General features: G+C 39.5%; 1 protein-coding gene across 1 annotated transcript; it reads left to right on the top strand.

Annotated features, from left to right (window-relative positions):
• Positions 1 to 4,541: 4,541 nt before the first annotated feature.
• POU1F1 (POU class 1 homeobox 1) lies at positions 4,542 to 16,545 on the top strand. The gene is given in 7 exon segments (XM_071756109.1): positions 4,542 to 5,053; positions 7,782 to 7,931; positions 8,936 to 9,053; positions 10,026 to 10,267; positions 12,137 to 12,301; positions 13,716 to 13,776; positions 16,264 to 16,545. Coding segments are annotated over 7 exon segments (1,092 nt in total). The 5' UTR covers positions 4,542 to 4,911; the 3' UTR covers positions 16,478 to 16,545.
• Positions 16,546 to 17,765: the final 1,220 nt, after the last annotated feature.

Below are 17,765 nucleotides of genomic sequence, written 5' to 3'. Positions count from 1 at the left end.
AAAATTAAGCAACTTAGTTCTGCCTAAACAAAAACTCAAAGTTTTGTTTTTTTTTTTTAATTCAGTGTTTTAGTACTCAATCAGAATACTTTTAGGAGGAAAATAATCAGTCTCCTGAAATGATGTAAAAATTGGAGGTAATTTAAGGGAAGAAATTAGTGAGCTCAGCATAATCCCATAATGGACAGTGTGAGAAGGGTTTAATCATTAAAAATCTTAATTTTCTACAGTCCTCCTTGTAGAAGTAACATCCACTTGAAAGGCCAGTTTCAACTGAGGATTCAGGATGGGACAGATGGTTTTTACAGTGGTATGTACCATCTAGGTATGCACCATATAGGTCTATATCTCAGAACAAAAAAGCACTATAGAATTTTTGAGAACAGTTGTTAATGTAAAGAAGGGGTAGTCTCTTTCAGTCAGTGACAGCAGGTCTGGAATTGCTGGCATAAACCCTCAGATGAACTGGTACTCTTTTATTTTTAACTATTAGAAGACAATTCAGAAATAGAAAAAGAGGGAGCTCTCTGGGTGATTGTAACTTCCATGTATATTTCTTGGTACTCTCACCAGAAAAAGACACATCCATTTGGTTTCCATAATCTGTCCATACTTGGGATGCTGAGTGTTGAGATTCAGATGGTGATTTGGATTTATTAGTACAGCCTTTCTTCTTAAGTCTAGCCAAAGTACACAGTTTTGAGTGAGGACAGATACGGGTCAAACAACAAAATCAAAGGAGTACTTCTCCTCTAAGGCACATCCCATTGATTTCTGAGGTGGAAAAACAAACTTTGGGAAGCCATTACAGCCCTGTAGGATAAAGATTTAAAAAAAACAAAATGAAACCCAAACGACCACACAACCAATCCCCCAAAACCCATCACTCCAGGTTTCCTATTTGTGGTCTACCTGTGTGGAACAACTTGAGTCTTCTGTTGAGTGTAGTCAGAAGAGAGAAACTGCTATTAATATAAACTGACTTCTCCAGTCCCAAAGTCTGATTGCTCCTTGTCAAAAGAGAGAAGCACTGTGTCATCCTTTTTACTTCTGATTAGTATGTTCTCATGGCTAGGATGCAGTGTCCTTAGACAGCGACCTGGCACAGGTTCCTGAGATGTCAGCATGGCAGTAAGGAGGTGTTTCTCAGGTCCATGTGGGCCCAGAGCTACCCTAAACAAGCAGAAGAGTTTATCTTTCTGCAGATCTAGCTAGAAGCTGAGATAAGAAGAGCAAATAGTTGCAAAATCACAGAATCAGAGAATCAGCCATGCTGGAAAGGACCTCTGAGATCAAGTCCAACCCTTGATTCACTGCCACTGTGGCTACCAGACCATGGCACTGAGTGCCACATTCAGTCTCTTTATAAAAACCTCCAGGTATGCAGAATCTACCACCTCCCTGGGCAGCCCATTCCAATGCCTGATCACCCTCTCTGTAAAGAATGTCTTCCTAATATCCAACCTAAATCTCCCCTGGTAGAGCTTAAGTCCATGCCCTCTTGTCTTGCTGAGAGTTGCCTGGGAGAAGAGACCAACCCCCACCTGGCTACCCCCTCCTTTCAGGGAGTTTAGAGAGTGATGAGGTCTCCCCCTGAGCCTCCTCTTCTCCAGGCTGAACACCCCCAGCTCCCTCAGCCCTTCCTCACAGGACTTGTGCTGGATCCCTTCACAGCCTCCTTGCTCCTCTCTGGACCTGCTCCAGTACCTCAATCTCCTTCCTGAACTGAGGGGCCCAGAACTGGACACAAGACTCAAGCTGTGGCCTCACCAGGGCTGAGTACAGGGGCAGAATCCCTTCCCTGGACCTGCTGGCCACACTGTTCCTGATCCAGGCCAGGATGCCATTGGCCTTCTTGGCCACCTGGGCACACTGCTGGCTCATGTTCAGCTTCCTGTCAGTCCAGACTCCCAGGTCCCTTTCTGCCTCTCCTTGTGAAGCAGAGTTTAAAAGAGACCATGATATTATTATTTACAGGGACATATGGTAACTTGGAGCAAGACACAGTCTGAAGCCCAGCCAAACTAGCTAAGTGTGGCTGGCATGCCAGGGCTTCACCACTCAGGGATTCTTGGCAGAACAGAAGTAACAGATTTGCTCAGTATCCACGGAGGATAATAACAAAGCTTTAGGAGAGAGGTGTTATTCTCCTTAGAACTGAGATTCATTGTTCTATCCGATGAATGTGAAATTTGTCAAATAACTAGTACTAGTAAAAGAGTCTGGCTATTCATGATCCTCAAAAATGCAGCCAAGTAACTTTATTTTCAACTGAATGCAACTAAAAACTCAGTCATAATCAAAATGAAAATAAAAATAGTGAAGTGGTTACCTCTAGTAAAAAGTAGGCAATGTAAAACAAACATAAAAGTAAAAGTTCAAGTCACTTAGCAGTATGAAACACAACATTAAACAACAGTGGCATGAAAACCTTATTGGATGGTGTCTGGGTTGGTGTCACAGATCAGCATTTTACCATACTCTGAGAAGAAGTTCAGAGTCTCATGATTGCTGGCTGCATTTACTTTCCCAGTCTCTCTTGGTCCCAGTTTCTGCTGGTGAGCACACTTCATGAAACTACTACAACCTCCTCTACTGAACTGTATAGGTCTGTAAAGCTTGAGCACTTGAGAAGCTAGGTAAGTCTCCTGACCTCTGAAAGAAATGGAAATCAGGAACTGAGCTCCATCTTGCACGTGAGGATGGGCTATAAGCACTTTTCATTTGGCTATGAGTTTGCAGTAGAAATATTACCTGTTTGAATTAGAGAAAAACTTGTCAGGGACAAGGCTCTAAAGTATTCTCAGAGCTATTTCTCTGTCTCCAATGGCTTCAAGGCCCCAGTAGGAAGGGGAACAAAAGCCCTCTGGGGATGTACAATGCTCCTCAATGAGGGAGAAAAGATCACCAGAGGTTAAAATGTTTAAAATAATTGTTGACTTTTCACTCATTTAACTGTTAATGTGTTATTAAGTATAGCGTTCTGGCCAAGTGCTATAGCATCTGCTATTGGAAGTAACAAAATTTTTGTGTCATTGCCTTCTCTGGAGATATTCAAAACCTGCCTGGATGAGTCCTGTGTAGTGTGCTTTAGGTAATCCTGCTTTAGTGTGAGAGTTCGACTTGATGATCTCTAGAGGTCTCTTCCACCTCCGATAATTCTGTGATTCTGTGATTAGGATATACTCCTTCAGGACTCTTTATGGTCAGTAAGGTGTTATAAAGTACTAAGGCACTGTCGTCATTACTGAGTTCTGTACTAGTGTGTGTCAGTACTGTGTGCTGATCTGAGAATTGTATGGGTTCAAAATATCCTCTCAACTGAATGAAATACTAGAGTTTAAGACTCAGTTCTCATTCATTAGTCAGTGCACTTATGAGTCCTGACTTAGGTATATGTTGAACCAACTACAAAGCAATATAACAATGGCACTTCTTTTGATGATAGAATCTTCCATAAAATTGCAAGGAGTATTTTAAAGGGTTTTTTTAATATTTTGTAATATGAAGGTGTGTATACTGAGCATAGTTGTGAGCACAGAGCCTCACCATTGGTCACTCACATGAGCATGTGTGGAATTTGCTATATGAAGTACTTCTGAAATTTCTGCAGCTGTCCTCAAAACACATTTAAAATAGTACCAAGAATTCTACAGAATAGCTCAATATATTACCATTTTTATGCAATAATCCATGAAAAAAATGGCACAATAGCGTGTATGTTTGCTCCTGTATCACATATCTGAATTCTATGCTGTCAAAATCCTAATAGAGACATTTCATTACATGAAATAAATAAAAGGCCTTAGCCAATCACCTCAAAATACCAGCCCCTCTACCCCCCAAAACAGATCACAGGAAGAAACTCATCTTCTATATCAATACATTTTACTCCCTAAAGGGTAGAAATTAATGAGATAGATCATCTGTCTCATTCTGCCTTTAGAGTTTATAGCATATACATAGGACATGTGACTGTGGTGTTCTGCAGTAATGCTCACCATTTTTAGGGTAACCTGTGTGTTCTTTACAGCTCCCAAATAATTCCAATCTCATGCCAACAAATCACTCAGTAAATTCTTTGAGAAAAGATCCTGCTTTTACTTAGTATGTAGCACAATAAAGAAAAGAACCTTCTGGATAAGACTGTAGATGGTGCTATATTGTAAATAATAGCAATGGGATGGATGCTTTAGTCTCTTTAAAGAGTTTCTTAGATAAACATTTAGCACATCATGCTTATGTAAAGCAGTCTGTTCAGAAACTTCCTCAGGGACACAGCTGCTCCACATTACACATCTCTGGTTTATAATAGTATATGTTAAGACAAATGATCACTGTGCAACCGCTGGGCGTTAGGTTAATTTAGTGTATTTTTCTATATCTTCTTGACTTCTGTAGACTTTTGATTGAGTTCTCAGCCGGGTTGCCTTCCAGACAATTGCCCAGATGAGATTTTGGGGGCAGGTGTTAACTGTGGAAACCTGGTTAGTATTAAACGTACCTGTCTCATTGCTACGGACTTTGGAGACGATACTTCTATATTTTTTTCCTGGTCATTGTTCTTCTCAAAAGACCTAATTGAAAATATCTGTCAAATCATGTCTCTGGTTTCTCTCTTCTTCACACACTCTCACCCTCACCCCCATTAATTGGACACGTATTGTGTTTGTGTGGGAAGGAAGGAGTCTCTGTAGCAGTATAGCAATATTGCTGGGAAAGAACATTAAAATGGATAAAGGGATTTCCTAGTGGTATAAATACCTGCACACGACCTCCCTGTGATCTGGAGACCTCCTGTATATGTATATGCAGGTACAAAGCTGGAATAGAGCCTGAGCTGCTATTAATCACACAGGATCTGTTCTGTAAGAAAACAGGGACCAGAGGCTCTTTAGCCTGTTGGAGGGTATGACTTGCCAAGCATTTTCTTCATCTGACACCTTTGTACCCTTGAATTCTGACTCTTCTCCCTCTCTGCCTCTGATCATGCATCACAGCGCCGCAGAGTGCCTGCCGGTTTCTAACCATGCCACCAATGTTGTGTCTACAGGTACTTTTAAAAAAGATTCTTGTTCTCAGTAACTCTCATTTGTAATGATTTTGGATGATTCATGTTCACTGAGTTCTGTAATGTTTAAAGTATTTGGTATCAGTGCTATGTGTGATTGGGACTACATTAGAGTAGAAGCATTTTCACAAAACTCTGCATTATGACTGAATCAGGAAGACCCCAAATATTTGTGTTTTAGGTAAGTTTGTAGCTTGCTCTGAGGTTTTTACAAGATTAGGCTCAAGTATGGTACCAATGCAATAACTTAGAACAGCTTCGCATTGTCATGGTTCTTGTGGCTAGACAGTCTTCAGTGACAAGTGTCATGTAAATCAATTGAAAGTTTATTTATTATAAAACCACAATTTAAAATATAAGTTACTTGAAATAGGGAGCATATTTATAACACATCAGGTCCAAATATTACCTCAAGAAGGAAAAACATTGCTTTACAAAACATACTTCTGAAAGAAAACTAGGATTTTTGTTATAAATTGGTGGCAGAATTCTCAGCAATATTTTTTGATTTTGTGTTTGAGTATGGAATGAAATTAATGGTATGTAATGTAATTAACTGTATGGGATCACCTAGGACTATGTAATCACTAAACTACCTGAGACACAGAGAGAGTTTTCTTGCAGCAAAAAGCTGCAAAATTTGAATTCTGGAATATGAGAATTGTAAGCTTTTGGGAAAAGAAAAAGAAAGTGTTTTGATTTATTTGAAATTACATTGAGGTAAGAATCTTACTTGGACTCTTAACAAGAAACTAGCCTTCTACTGAAATGGTAATAAAACATTTTAATAATAAGAAAAAACATGTAGGTAATGAAAACTGATCATTGGTGGTAGGTAACAGGATCTTATACATATAGGAAGGAGGATAAAATAATCCTAATACCTGTTGGTTAGCAGTGGTAGTAGGGAGCAGGAGAATTTAAATTTTTTATGAGGCCAAATTTATGTATCTATGCCATAGTGGTATTTTCTGGATTAATCTGATTCATAATAAAAAGCATATGGTTATTCCCAGACAAAAACATTTGCTGTTCCCCTTCAGATCTCAGTTTTGATATTTTGTACCTACAAACACCATTGTAGTCAGTGGGAATTTTGTTTGCAAGATCACATCTGGTAAATGACGCTGTGCGAATAGAAGCAGCAATAGAGGGTGCTAACTATACTGAGTGAAGGTTTACAGATTTCATATATAGATTCAGAAACTGTAATAAACAATGCCATTCTGGTGAAAGAATCTAAGACGTTTTCCTTTTGCACAAAAGAAAATCTATGCAAAAATATTATATGTGAAAGACTTTTGAATAATGACTTACACTGAATGTAAATTTTTTTAAATGCGCACAATGATTCTGCATCAGAAAATAGAGGTTAATATACTTCTGTTCAAATGCTAAACCATGCCATAGAGTTGATGTTCTGCTGTATCCTTAAGCCTTGCTGTTATTTAGTTTTAATAGCATCATCCTTGCTGTTTGATTTTAAATCTTTATTAGCAACACGAAAATGTTATTTTTCGCCTAAAAACTACAGTCTGTGCATTATGAAATAATAATTAAAAAAAGACCAGTGAACAGATATTATGTAAAGAGAAAAATTGCATTGCTGTAAATGCATTACTATTATTGCAATCTTTAGTTTCAATGTATTTATACTAGTGTAAGCATGCCTGTTGTACTGGATTTTATATCCACGTAAGAGCACCTAAACAGGACCTTCCACTTCCACTGTTATGATTACTGTTGTAAAATACAGAGATTCTGATTCCTAGGTTTTTTATGCTGTTTTGAACAACTGGAATATGGGCTCTAAAGTGCAGTTACACATTTCTGAATGTCCATGAAAATGAATTTTTAATATACTTTACAGCAGTTGTTGAAGGGGACCATATATACAATTCTGTGCCTACTCATGCACAAGAAACTGCCCTACCTCTCATCTTGCATTCAGTAAATAAAATATCAGATTCTTCAGGCACTGGTGATCACTAACTACAGATCTGAAACGCCCCTGTGAATACACTGGAGATAAATTAAGTGTGCTGTTGTTGGTGCTGGTGATGGGAAATGTTGATTTAGGCCTAACATTTTAGAAGAGGCTGGAGCTGATCACCCTGTTTCCCTTCCATCCTGCCAAAGCACTCTGAAATGTTTTTAGTGGCTTCGCACTTTAAGGAAATGTGACTCTTGGATACCTCAAAGCTGATGTTGCAAACTGTCGTTTTTGGAAACCCAGGTCTTCAGATATGCATAAAATAATTGCCTTCCTTTATGCCTGTGTCTGCTGTGCTGTTTGCATGGCAGTGAAGCCAATCAGTTTTCTGAGAACATAGAGAAAGTTTTTTATGTAAGATTAAATAAAGTGTTGAGTGAAAGTTGCGTAGGGAGAGAAGCTGGTCTTCTCCTGGAGACTTCAATGCTTCACCTTCTCAGCAGTACATGTAAATCGAGTTATGGCCACAGATTATATTAATAATAATGCATTGTCACAGCATGACAATTTCTGGTCTTGGCTCAGAGGGCATCTGGCTATTTATACTGATAGTCTGTTGCCACCTGGCCAAGTTTCTGGACTTCCAGCCACATTAGACTGATGGTTATGGCCCAGAGTTAAATGCTTACAGAACGCACACTAAAACTGTATAAAATGGTACTGTCTGCCTCTGAACTTAAAGGCTATGTCTTGAATCCTCACCTGTTTTCTAACCAGTCTGGTCTGTTTTGTCTTCCTTCCAAACTCCTATATGATCCTGTATCTGCTTTGCCATGATGACTTTGGGAAACACTTTTGCAGGCCTTCATTACTCTGTGCCCTCCTGTCATTATGGAAATCAACCATCTACCTACGGGGTGATGGCAGGTAAGAGACATACCCTCAGCTGGGTGAGACACTAGCATGTTGATTTTGATCAATTTTCCTTTAGAAGAACTGATTCAAGATAGTGGCTTAAAGAGGACAGGACGGAGGTTAAGGCTCTAAAGAGGGGTTAGGAAATTAAGGGTTGGTGCCCAAAGTTTTCCCAAACCTCTGCGTTTAATTTATTGTGGGGGGGGGGGGCATTGAGGGTTGGACACTGCGATCTTAGAGGTCTTTTCCAACTGTGACAATTCTGTGATTCTGTGTTCTCTCAGGACACCACCCTGTATTTTATTTCTTTCTACAAAACTGTGAAAGTGCTGCTCTTCTTTGCTCACCTATACCCACCTTCTCTGATAACCACCACTTTTTGGGGGACCAGGCTTAAAGTATTTGATATATCTGTGTACTACCAGCCCCTGGAGTGGTGCAGCCCTGACTGGAGCCATAAAGTAAAATGCTGGCACCAAATGCGGGCATCAAAAACAGCAGGTAGATCATATCCATGATTTTGGATTTTTACATTCACTAATGTATGCTAGCAACCTGCACAATTTTCTGTGTCCCAGGCTGAGTAAGAAAGAGGAACGGTTGTTCCATGCAAGTTCAAGTAGCCATCAATTATAATAATGTCATGAACCAAATTAACACAAGTGCCAGGAGATAATTGTGAATCAGAGCTAATCCAAAATCAAACTCAGCATTTTATTTTACTCAAGAATGAAGGAAGTAGTAGAGTAAGTCAGCATAGATTAATATATTTCCGTAGGGACTCTTAAGGAACAGAGAGCAGACTTCAGAATGTTCAAAAGCCCAAATGCTCCTGTTTTATTGTGCATTTATGTGTCTGATGCAAACATGCCTAGTATTGCTCAGATCCATGGGAAAAGCTATTAGGTATTTAACATAAACTATTGCTCAGAAGTTAATTTTGTTCCATTACAGAGAGAGTCCATCTTAAATTTTTTCCTTTGTCATTTTACCTTTACTTTTTTTTTTCCCCCTAGGTATCAAGCCTGCAACTCCAGAGATGCTATCAGCAAGTCTCTCCCAGAGTCGCATCTTACAGACATGCAGTATGCCACATCCCAATGTGGTAAATGGTGTCAGCACCTTGCAAAGCAAGTCCTTCTCTCTTATAGTCTTTCCCCCTCTTCTTAGAAAATTCTCTTTTATTAAGGTTATCCTGTCTGAAGTATATAAAATTTTTCTATGAGAAGAGAACCTCCAGCACTAGTGGGAGGAATCAGGATAGTGGAGGCAAGAAAAGTAAATGGAGGAAGGGGTGGGAATCCAATGAAATTCTGAGTTCTACTACAAAGGTTTTTTCAATTTAGAAAACAGAAAAGGATGTCTTGAGAACCTGGAATTTACTAGCTGCTCTAGAAACGCTGAAGAGTACTAATATATCTCCAATAATTTTATTTTCTTTCCCCCTCAGGTCAGAGACTCTTTAGGTCTATGTACAGTATCTGACAAAAGAACATCCTTTACTCTTAAATGAATCTTCTTGTTAAGTCTGATATATGTAACCAAATGTATCATGAGATAGTTTTGCTTTGGGGTGGAGCAATTTCTGGTCATTCTGAATATGTTTGGTTCAAGGTTTTTTTTTTCTTTGAACTCTTACATGTGTACTTTCCTCAAAAATTTTAATTCCACAGTTTAACCAAGGTAGTATCTTGTCTGGGCACCAAATGGTATTTACATGGAAATGTTCTTTGCACCAGAAAACAGAGACTGGCACATTTTAGGTGACTGAAAATTATATAGATACATTAATCTCACTGTGCCACTTAATCCCACCTGAGGTGGGATTGTAAATTGTTGTTTAAGTTTAGACAATTTGTTATCTTATTTAAGTGCATCACAGTTTGCAATGAAAAAGGTTGGCATGACCTGTGAAGTGTCTGTCTTTTTGACAAGTGAGAGACCACATTTCCTAGGAGATCCTTGGTCTTGGTTACCTTTGCTCATGTTCTATAATAATAACACAGACATCAGTTATGAGATAATGAAGGCGTGTTTTGTATTCTGTAGCAGTGGAGAACAACTGTACTAAGGGTGGTTTTGGTTTTTTTGGTGTTGCTTAGGTAGTCTGACCCCTTGCCTTTACAAGTTCCCAGAGCATGCCCTGAGTGCCAGCTCGTGTGCCCTGGGCCACAGCTTCACACCCATGCACCAGTCCCTCCTCACAGAGGATCCCAACGCAGCAGACTTCAAGCAGGAGTTTCGCAGAAGAAGCAAGTCTGTTGAAGAACCCATTGACATGGACTCTCCTGAAATCAGGGAGCTGGAGAAATTTGCTAATGAATTCAAGCTGAGGAGGATAAAGTTGGGTATGTAAAGCTTTGTGTTCACAAACAAAAGCCGAGAAATTCTAATGGAAGTCCAGTTATTTGTGGGGTTTTTTATGGTCTAGCCTCTGTGGTTGCCTAATCATAATTCTAATCCTGCATCACAGTGTTAAACTTTCTCCATTCCTAGAAGACTCTCAAAGAATTAAGGAACTTCACCTTTTTGAAGCTTAATACTCAGAAAATTACTTCAAACTTTCCTGCCCTTAAATTATCTATCTTAAGTGGATAGTATTGATGTTCATTAAGTTACATTCAAGTAGCAGGCACGTTATCTTGGCACAGCCTCAAATGAAGAGTTGTAATTTTTATAACAGTTGCAAAATGAGGCATCCTCCATAAATCCAACTTTATAAATATAGAGAAATTGTATGGTAATTACAGGTATCTATGCATTATTTCAAATAGCTAGTAAACAAGTTTGCTCCATTTGCAGGATAAAAATAAGTCCTGAAACAAAAAATTAAGGTTTAAAATAGTATTTGCCTCTTGGCCAGTTTTGTTTTATGTATTTAATGTCAGCTACATCAATGGAAAGCTTTGGTAGGCCTGAAGCTGTTAATTGTAATTATTGTTGCATATTCATCCTGAATTTTTGAAAGAACAAAACTTCCTCTGATGCAAACAGATGGCACAGAGCCTGTAAGACTGGCCTTAATCTTCTGATGGGAAAAATGCAGTTTTCAGAAGGAAACTAATCTGATGTTAGGCTTCACGATGGAAGACAGAGTTAATATGGGCTGTGTCTGAGGCTGAGGTGCACAGAGTGAGTGCAATCAAAATGGAGGTTAAAAGCTGCCTTGTGAGACATTCATCATCTAACGAGATTGCACCCATTGTGACACAGAGACAGAAAAGGAGGACGATAAAGCCAGATCCCTGAATGCAGCAGACACATGTTTAGAGCACTGAACAGGAGCTGCTCTTAAAAAGGCAGCACAATGGAGCTAAACTGAAGAAGTGTGCCCTGGATGATTGGGCAGTGAGGTGGATCAAGAGCTGGCTGAAGGACAGAAGCCAGAGAGTTGGAGTCGATGCGATGAAGTCTAATTGGAAGTTTTTTTCTAGTAGAGTCCCTCAAGGGACCCCCTCAAGGGTCAAGGACCCCTAATTCAATATATTTATTGATAACCTGAATGAGGGAATAGTGTACTATCAGCAAGTTTGCTGATGACACAAAATTGGGAGGAGTGGGTGACACCCCAGAAGGCGGTGCTGCCATTCAGAGGGACCTGGACAGACTGGAGAGTTGGGCAGGGAGAAATTTAATGAATTGCAACAAGGGCAAGCACAGAGTCTTGCATCTGGGAAAGAAGAAACCCAGGTATCAGTATAAGTCTCCTTCCCTGGAGACATTCAAAACACACCTGGATGTGTTCCTATGTGACCTCCTTTAGGTGACCCTGCTTGGCAGGGGGGGTTGGACTAAATGATCTTTTGAGGTTCTTTCCAACCCCTAAATTTCTATGATTCTATGATTCTAGCTGCACAGCAACTACAACATTTCTCTGATGGCTCTAACTTAGTTGAACAAATAACATCAGGGATCAGCTTATTGCCATTGTCCCATCCATAGAAGGAAAGATATAGTTCTGGAACCTTGAATCCTTCTCAAATCCCTAATCTTGGAGTGTAAAAACTCCACTAAATCAGTATGAAACTCCACTGGAACAAACAGGAAACTAAACACACCTCTGAGGTGAGATCAGTTACCCTCTGCAGAAAAGTCCATCCTGAAGACACTGCAGGCTCACACTCTTCATAAAAGTCAGCAGCGAAGGGCTAAGTTTCAAGGAAAGTAATGCTTTCTCAGAAACTCCAAAGTGATTTTTTTCTGCTTGTTTTTGACAGGCTATACACAAACCAATGTTGGAGAAGCGCTGGCTGCTGTGCACGGCTCTGAATTCAGCCAGACTACTATTTGTCGTTTTGAAAACTTGCAGCTGAGTTTCAAGAATGCATGCAAACTGAAATCCATACTGTCCAAGTGGCTGGAGGAGGCAGAACAAGTAGGAGGTAGAGAATTGAAATCCTCTAAATATTGATTTGCATTCAAAGCAGAATCCTAGATTTATATTGGAAGACTAGTATGTGTCTTCTATCGATTACAGTCTTTGTTTAACCAGCTTTAAACACTAAGCTGTGCTTATATTAAATCATGGTTATCTATTTTGGGTGAGCAAGGAGGGTATAGAATAGCAGAAACATCACCTATTGGATGTAATGTGTAAAACACACTTGCTGGAAATAGTTTCTTCCAGTCCTATCCCATCAAACTCCTGTAGCTTAAGTGAGAGCTGTTACTAGGATATACAGGACAGCCCATTAAGCAGCAAATGGGGATTCTTAATTGACAAAGGACTCTTCCTTCAAGCCTCTGGCATATGAGATTTGACCATGGGAAAAGGATTTGAGTCCATCTGAGACAGTAGACTTTAAAACCTGAAGAAAAATAGCATGGTATAGAAGGTTTTGATGCAACCTTTTTGCTGCTAGGGGGCTCCCATCCTTTTGTCCACTTACTTTCCAGTTGCAGGAAGAGTCATAGGGTTCACTGGGCAAAGTTCTTTAGAACAAGTTGGTTCATTTAAAAGAAATATGTTGTTCTAGAGAATAGCCTTTTCAGCTGGATGAATTGCAGATGCTGGGAAGAAGTATGCTTGGAGGTGGCATTAAAGCCAGGACTACCCCTGTGCCTTACTCACCTAGCACAGGAAGAAAGAAAAGATGATCTTAATACTAGTTTTTAGATTTGCCATTGTATTCAACAGAAGGAAACATTGTTAAACAGCTGTTTCTGCCAGACACTTCAGTTCCTTTGAAGCTTCCTTTCCCTGTACTGTACTATAAACCAGAGACTCTCCTAATGTATCTGGAACATTGCAAGTATCACTTGTAAGGGGCTTGGGGTGTACAGCAGCTGCCGACTGTGAGAGCAGCATCACAGGTGTGAGCTGCAAGGTAAGATCATGTGTACAGTAAGATCACTGAAAAGTGAGGGGAGACTTGTCCATCAGAAAGTGAAGCAGAAGAGGCAGATGAATAAATGGGGCTGGAAGCCAAAAAAAAAGGAGTATAAGCCAAGGGTTGTGGAAATGGAGTCTGCCTTACCCTGCAGGGCAGGAGGAAGAAGGTGTGTAAAAGGGAGGGGCTGAAGTACAGCTCTAAAGGTACATAGGCACAGAGCCAGGGCTGTTTGCAGCTTTACTGGTGGAACACCATTTTTGCTTATAACCATTTATAGCTGGAGGTAAAACAATGACCAACCACCTTCAAGAAAAAAGGTGCTCATACGTGTAGTGCTGCTCTTATTCAGCATCATTATCTGACAGCTTTTCCCTGTCTTCAAAGAAAGGGACTTTTTTTCTGGAGATAATTGTGCTTGTTTTCCATCCCCTGTGGAAGGTAACTTGGTTTGTTTCCAATGCAGCTTTATACAGTGAAAAAGTTGGAGTGAATGAGCGGAAGAGGAAGCGCAGAACTACCATAAGGTAATAAATATTTATGGTGTTATATGTAACCCCTTTGGCTAAGATGCTTCTTTTGGGCTTTAAATCAAAGTGTTCTTTTCAATTAATCAATCTCTATTCCTAGTGCTTCACTATTTTGAAACTTTCCAGTGGAAAATAACAACATAACCCTCCAAACCTCCAGTTTTCCAAACACACTGTTTTCTTTTTCAAAATACAACATACTTGGAAAGGAAAAATATTTTATTCTAATTCTGTGTAAGGTATATGATATATAGTGAATATATTACCAAAGCACCTTTGTTTTCATTTTGGGAGGGTCTACATTATACCAAATTAAATTGCATTATTTTACCCAAGAACTGAGGTCTGGGAAGTTTGAAAGCAAACTTTTACATGAAGAACTGTATTGCTATCCCTATCCTCTGTCATTGCATTCTCTTGGAGTTCCCAGAGAAGTGTTTTAATGAACCGAATTGAAAAGAAGATGCTATTTTAGGAACTTCTTTGTCCTACATCTCACATCTCTGGTGGACAACAGCTACCATTTATTTAGCCTCAACTCCATGTGGACATCAAGTAGGCTGGTAAATCATATTACAAAAAACCAAACCAAAATTATTAAAGAGGCAAAATGCGAACTTGGGATAATTCTTTCTCCTTTAGATATCCCAGACTCTTACAATCTTTGATGAGGAATTCATTCAGGAGGTCTCTAAGGAGCTGCAGCATTCTCTCACAAGGAGGGAATCTGTCTGGCTCTGAACGCAACTCTGGTGCTGCCAGGCCCTACTTGGTACAGTGAAGTGCCTGTTCTTTGATCAGGGATCATTCCTAATGTGCTGTGCCACCTTCAGGTGATGCACACTGCTTTATTGTCCCACAGCCTCAAAACCCCACAACCACAACATGTACCTTTTCCTTTCACATTTGAGATGTTTTTTTGAGTCATACTGCCTTTAATACAAGGAATAAAATGAGTATTTCTCTCCGACTTTTAAAGTAAATATTCCTCTAGTGGGATGCTACCCAATTAGGGGTGAGTTGGGGACGGGAGATGCTTTATAGCTTGTTTGTTCATCACAGCACCTCACAAGACATGAAGCTTTAGTCTTGGAAGGCCACTTTGTCCTCAGTCTCTCTCCAAGCCAGTGAAAACTTGAGTTGCAGTGCCAAGACCTTGCCCAGTCTGTGCATGAGAGCTGTGAGCTTTGACCATCTCTGTCCTAGATGGGTTTCCCTGGCTAGATGGGTCCACTGAAGACTGCTGATCTAGCACTGTGGGTTTTGGTGTTGTTTTTTAATAGCTATTGAGGAAATCAGTCTTCAAATTAAGCATTTTTCAATTATTTCTCCTTTTACATCTAACTCTTCTGTACTGGGAGTATCAAATATGACAGGCTGTCAAGGGCACCGATACCTGAGCAGAAGTTCAGGGCCAAATCCCAAAGAGCAAGAAAATATTAATTGTTCCACTAAAAAATTATTCCACTAAACAATTGTTCCTGTTAGTCAAAACCAATCATGTTTCTATACTTCTGTGTTATCAGAACATTATGTTATTAATTAGGAAGTTTTGGTCATGTTACTAAATATTGCAAAATAGACCTATATAAATAAAATATTAAAAAAAGACCAACAACACATTACAGATGAAGTAATGAAATAACTGTAACTCCAGCAGATACTTTGTATTTTTCTGTAACAGAAATAACTTCACCTAATTTCCAGGATAATGCATGAAGTGCCCTCTTGTGTCCAAAGATATTACAGCTACTGCTAAAGCCAGTTTTGGATGCATCCTGGTGGCACACAAGCCTGTCATGTACATGGTTTGTTTCTTGAGAATACATAAGATGAACAGGAAGCAAATTCTATCTGACAATAATTCTTAATAATTTTGTTTATTGAACCACTTTATTTTGGTCATTGCCGACTGTGAGGAATAGATTAAAATACACTTTTAGAAAATACAAGGATTGCTAAAACATCTTGCCATCATCTTTTTGATTTCTAGAAATAATCTAGCACTGAGATGCAGAACTTGATACAGCATAAAATATTTTCCAAATTGTGAGTGATGAAGCTCTTCCATGTTGTAAACACAAATGATCTGTTATAACCTGGTAACCCCAGTAATGTGCATTTGGTAAACAGCCATGGCAGCAGTGTGACTGGGGCAGAATGGGTGGTCAGGCTTGCTCCAGTTCCTGTGATACCTTTAATGTGTAGCTAGTAGCTGTATCTCCTAGAGAACATCAGGCACAAACATTTCAGAATTACCACTGAAACTCCACTGAACTTGGTACCAGTTTTGCATTTAAATGATTCTGTTCTGAAATTCTGCATGTCAGCAAAGAGCTCTGTGGGTTTCCTTACATAGAAAAAGAAAAAATGAACCAAGTCATTGCCTTCAGTACTCTTACTTGACCCTTCTTCTGAATCTGTAGTGAAAGCCTTCATATGTCAGAAAAGTTTTTAAAAGTGACATTTTATTCCTTTATCCAGTATTGCTGCCAAAGAAGCCCTAGAGAGGCATTTTGGGGAACAAAGTAAGCCTTCTTCTCAGGAGATTATGAGGATGGCTGAGGGTCTCAATCTTGAGAAAGAAGTTGTGAGAGTTTGGTTTTGCAACAGAAGACAAAGAGAAAAAAGAGTGAAGACAAGTTTACATCAGAACGCCTTTAGTTCTATTATCAAGGAGCATCATGAATGCCGGTAAAACTTTTCCATGTATAGATGTGGATTTCTGTTTGGCTTTTTGTCGATGTTGTAAAATTGTTGGAAAAAAAAAAAATAATCAGAAAACCACTTGTTGCTCTTACAAGTTAGCCAGATGTAGTTTGTAGGGCTATTTTACTGTAAAAGACTGAAAACAGGTTAAATGCTACTGCATATACTTAAAGAGCTGGAAGTCTCTGCTTAACTGCAAAAACCCTACTGTGCATTATTTGACTAGAACTTCTTTCCAAGTTACGCAAGTAGTTGCTGTTTCCCTGTGCTGTGCTTTTCTTGCCTTTTAGTGATTAGTGGAAAACTCCATGTAGTTGCCCTAAACATCAAGAAAAAAAAGCATTTATATAGTATGTGAAGAAAGGTTACAAAGCTTGCTATCTGCAGCTACACTATTGGAGGTACTTTGTCTTTGCATGTCCATGCATGTGCTCTACCCCCACCCCACAGTGCCTGGCTAAGTGTGCTCACCTTTGCAAGACTGTAAGCCACCAGGCACCTGGAAGGGTCCCACCTCCAGCAGTGAACACTGAGCATCAGTGAGAAATAAAGCTTCAAAGAAGAGGAGATGAGAAAGTGATTTTAAACAAGCAGAAGTGACACTGCTGAATATCCTCGTGGGCAAAGATGGGATCTACCCACGCAAAGATCCCAGAGCCAGGCAGGGGAACACAAGCTGAAGATCTCTCTTCCCAAGGAACAGCTCAAACTCAGCTACCTGCTCACATTAGCTGTACACCTCTGCAGGAATCATTTTTGGTAAATTCATCTTGTAAATTCAGGTCAAAGTCATTAGAAATGTGCCTTAATTGCTGTCATTATTTACAGTAGAGTAAGCTTACCAGTGTGGAGGTGTCAACCCTCTTCCTGCTGCGTGCTCAGTCTCAGCTTACCATCTGACTGCCTTAAATGAGTGCGATGTAAAAGTGACTTTTATTTTTATGCTTGTTATCAAAGGTAATTCTTGCTAATTTATTATATGTCTTGAAGTTTGATTTTGATAGGGTTAGCTATAAAAATTGGGATACAATTTACCTCACTTTAAGACTTTGTGACCTAGGGGAAAAAAAAACTAGAGAATTATCAGAGGGGTTATTAGTTTGGGTTTTCTATATATTGTATCTTTTTCCAACTAAATCCATGGGCGTACTTCTACAAGAGACAGTGTGCCAAGCCAAAAAACAAAGGCCCTTGTGCTCTGAAAGGAGTACTGACATAGAGCATTCGGTGGACTATACATTCCCATTCTCTTACACCCCACTAACTGAAAATAATTC

Source organism: Heliangelus exortis, chromosome 1, assembly GCF_036169615.1.
Source record: "Heliangelus exortis chromosome 1, bHelExo1.hap1, whole genome shotgun sequence".
Classification (NCBI taxonomy): domain Eukaryota; kingdom Metazoa; phylum Chordata; class Aves; order Apodiformes; family Trochilidae; genus Heliangelus; species Heliangelus exortis.
The sequence above is the reverse complement of the archived record's forward strand: the minus strand, read 5'-3'. Positions and strand labels throughout refer to the sequence as shown.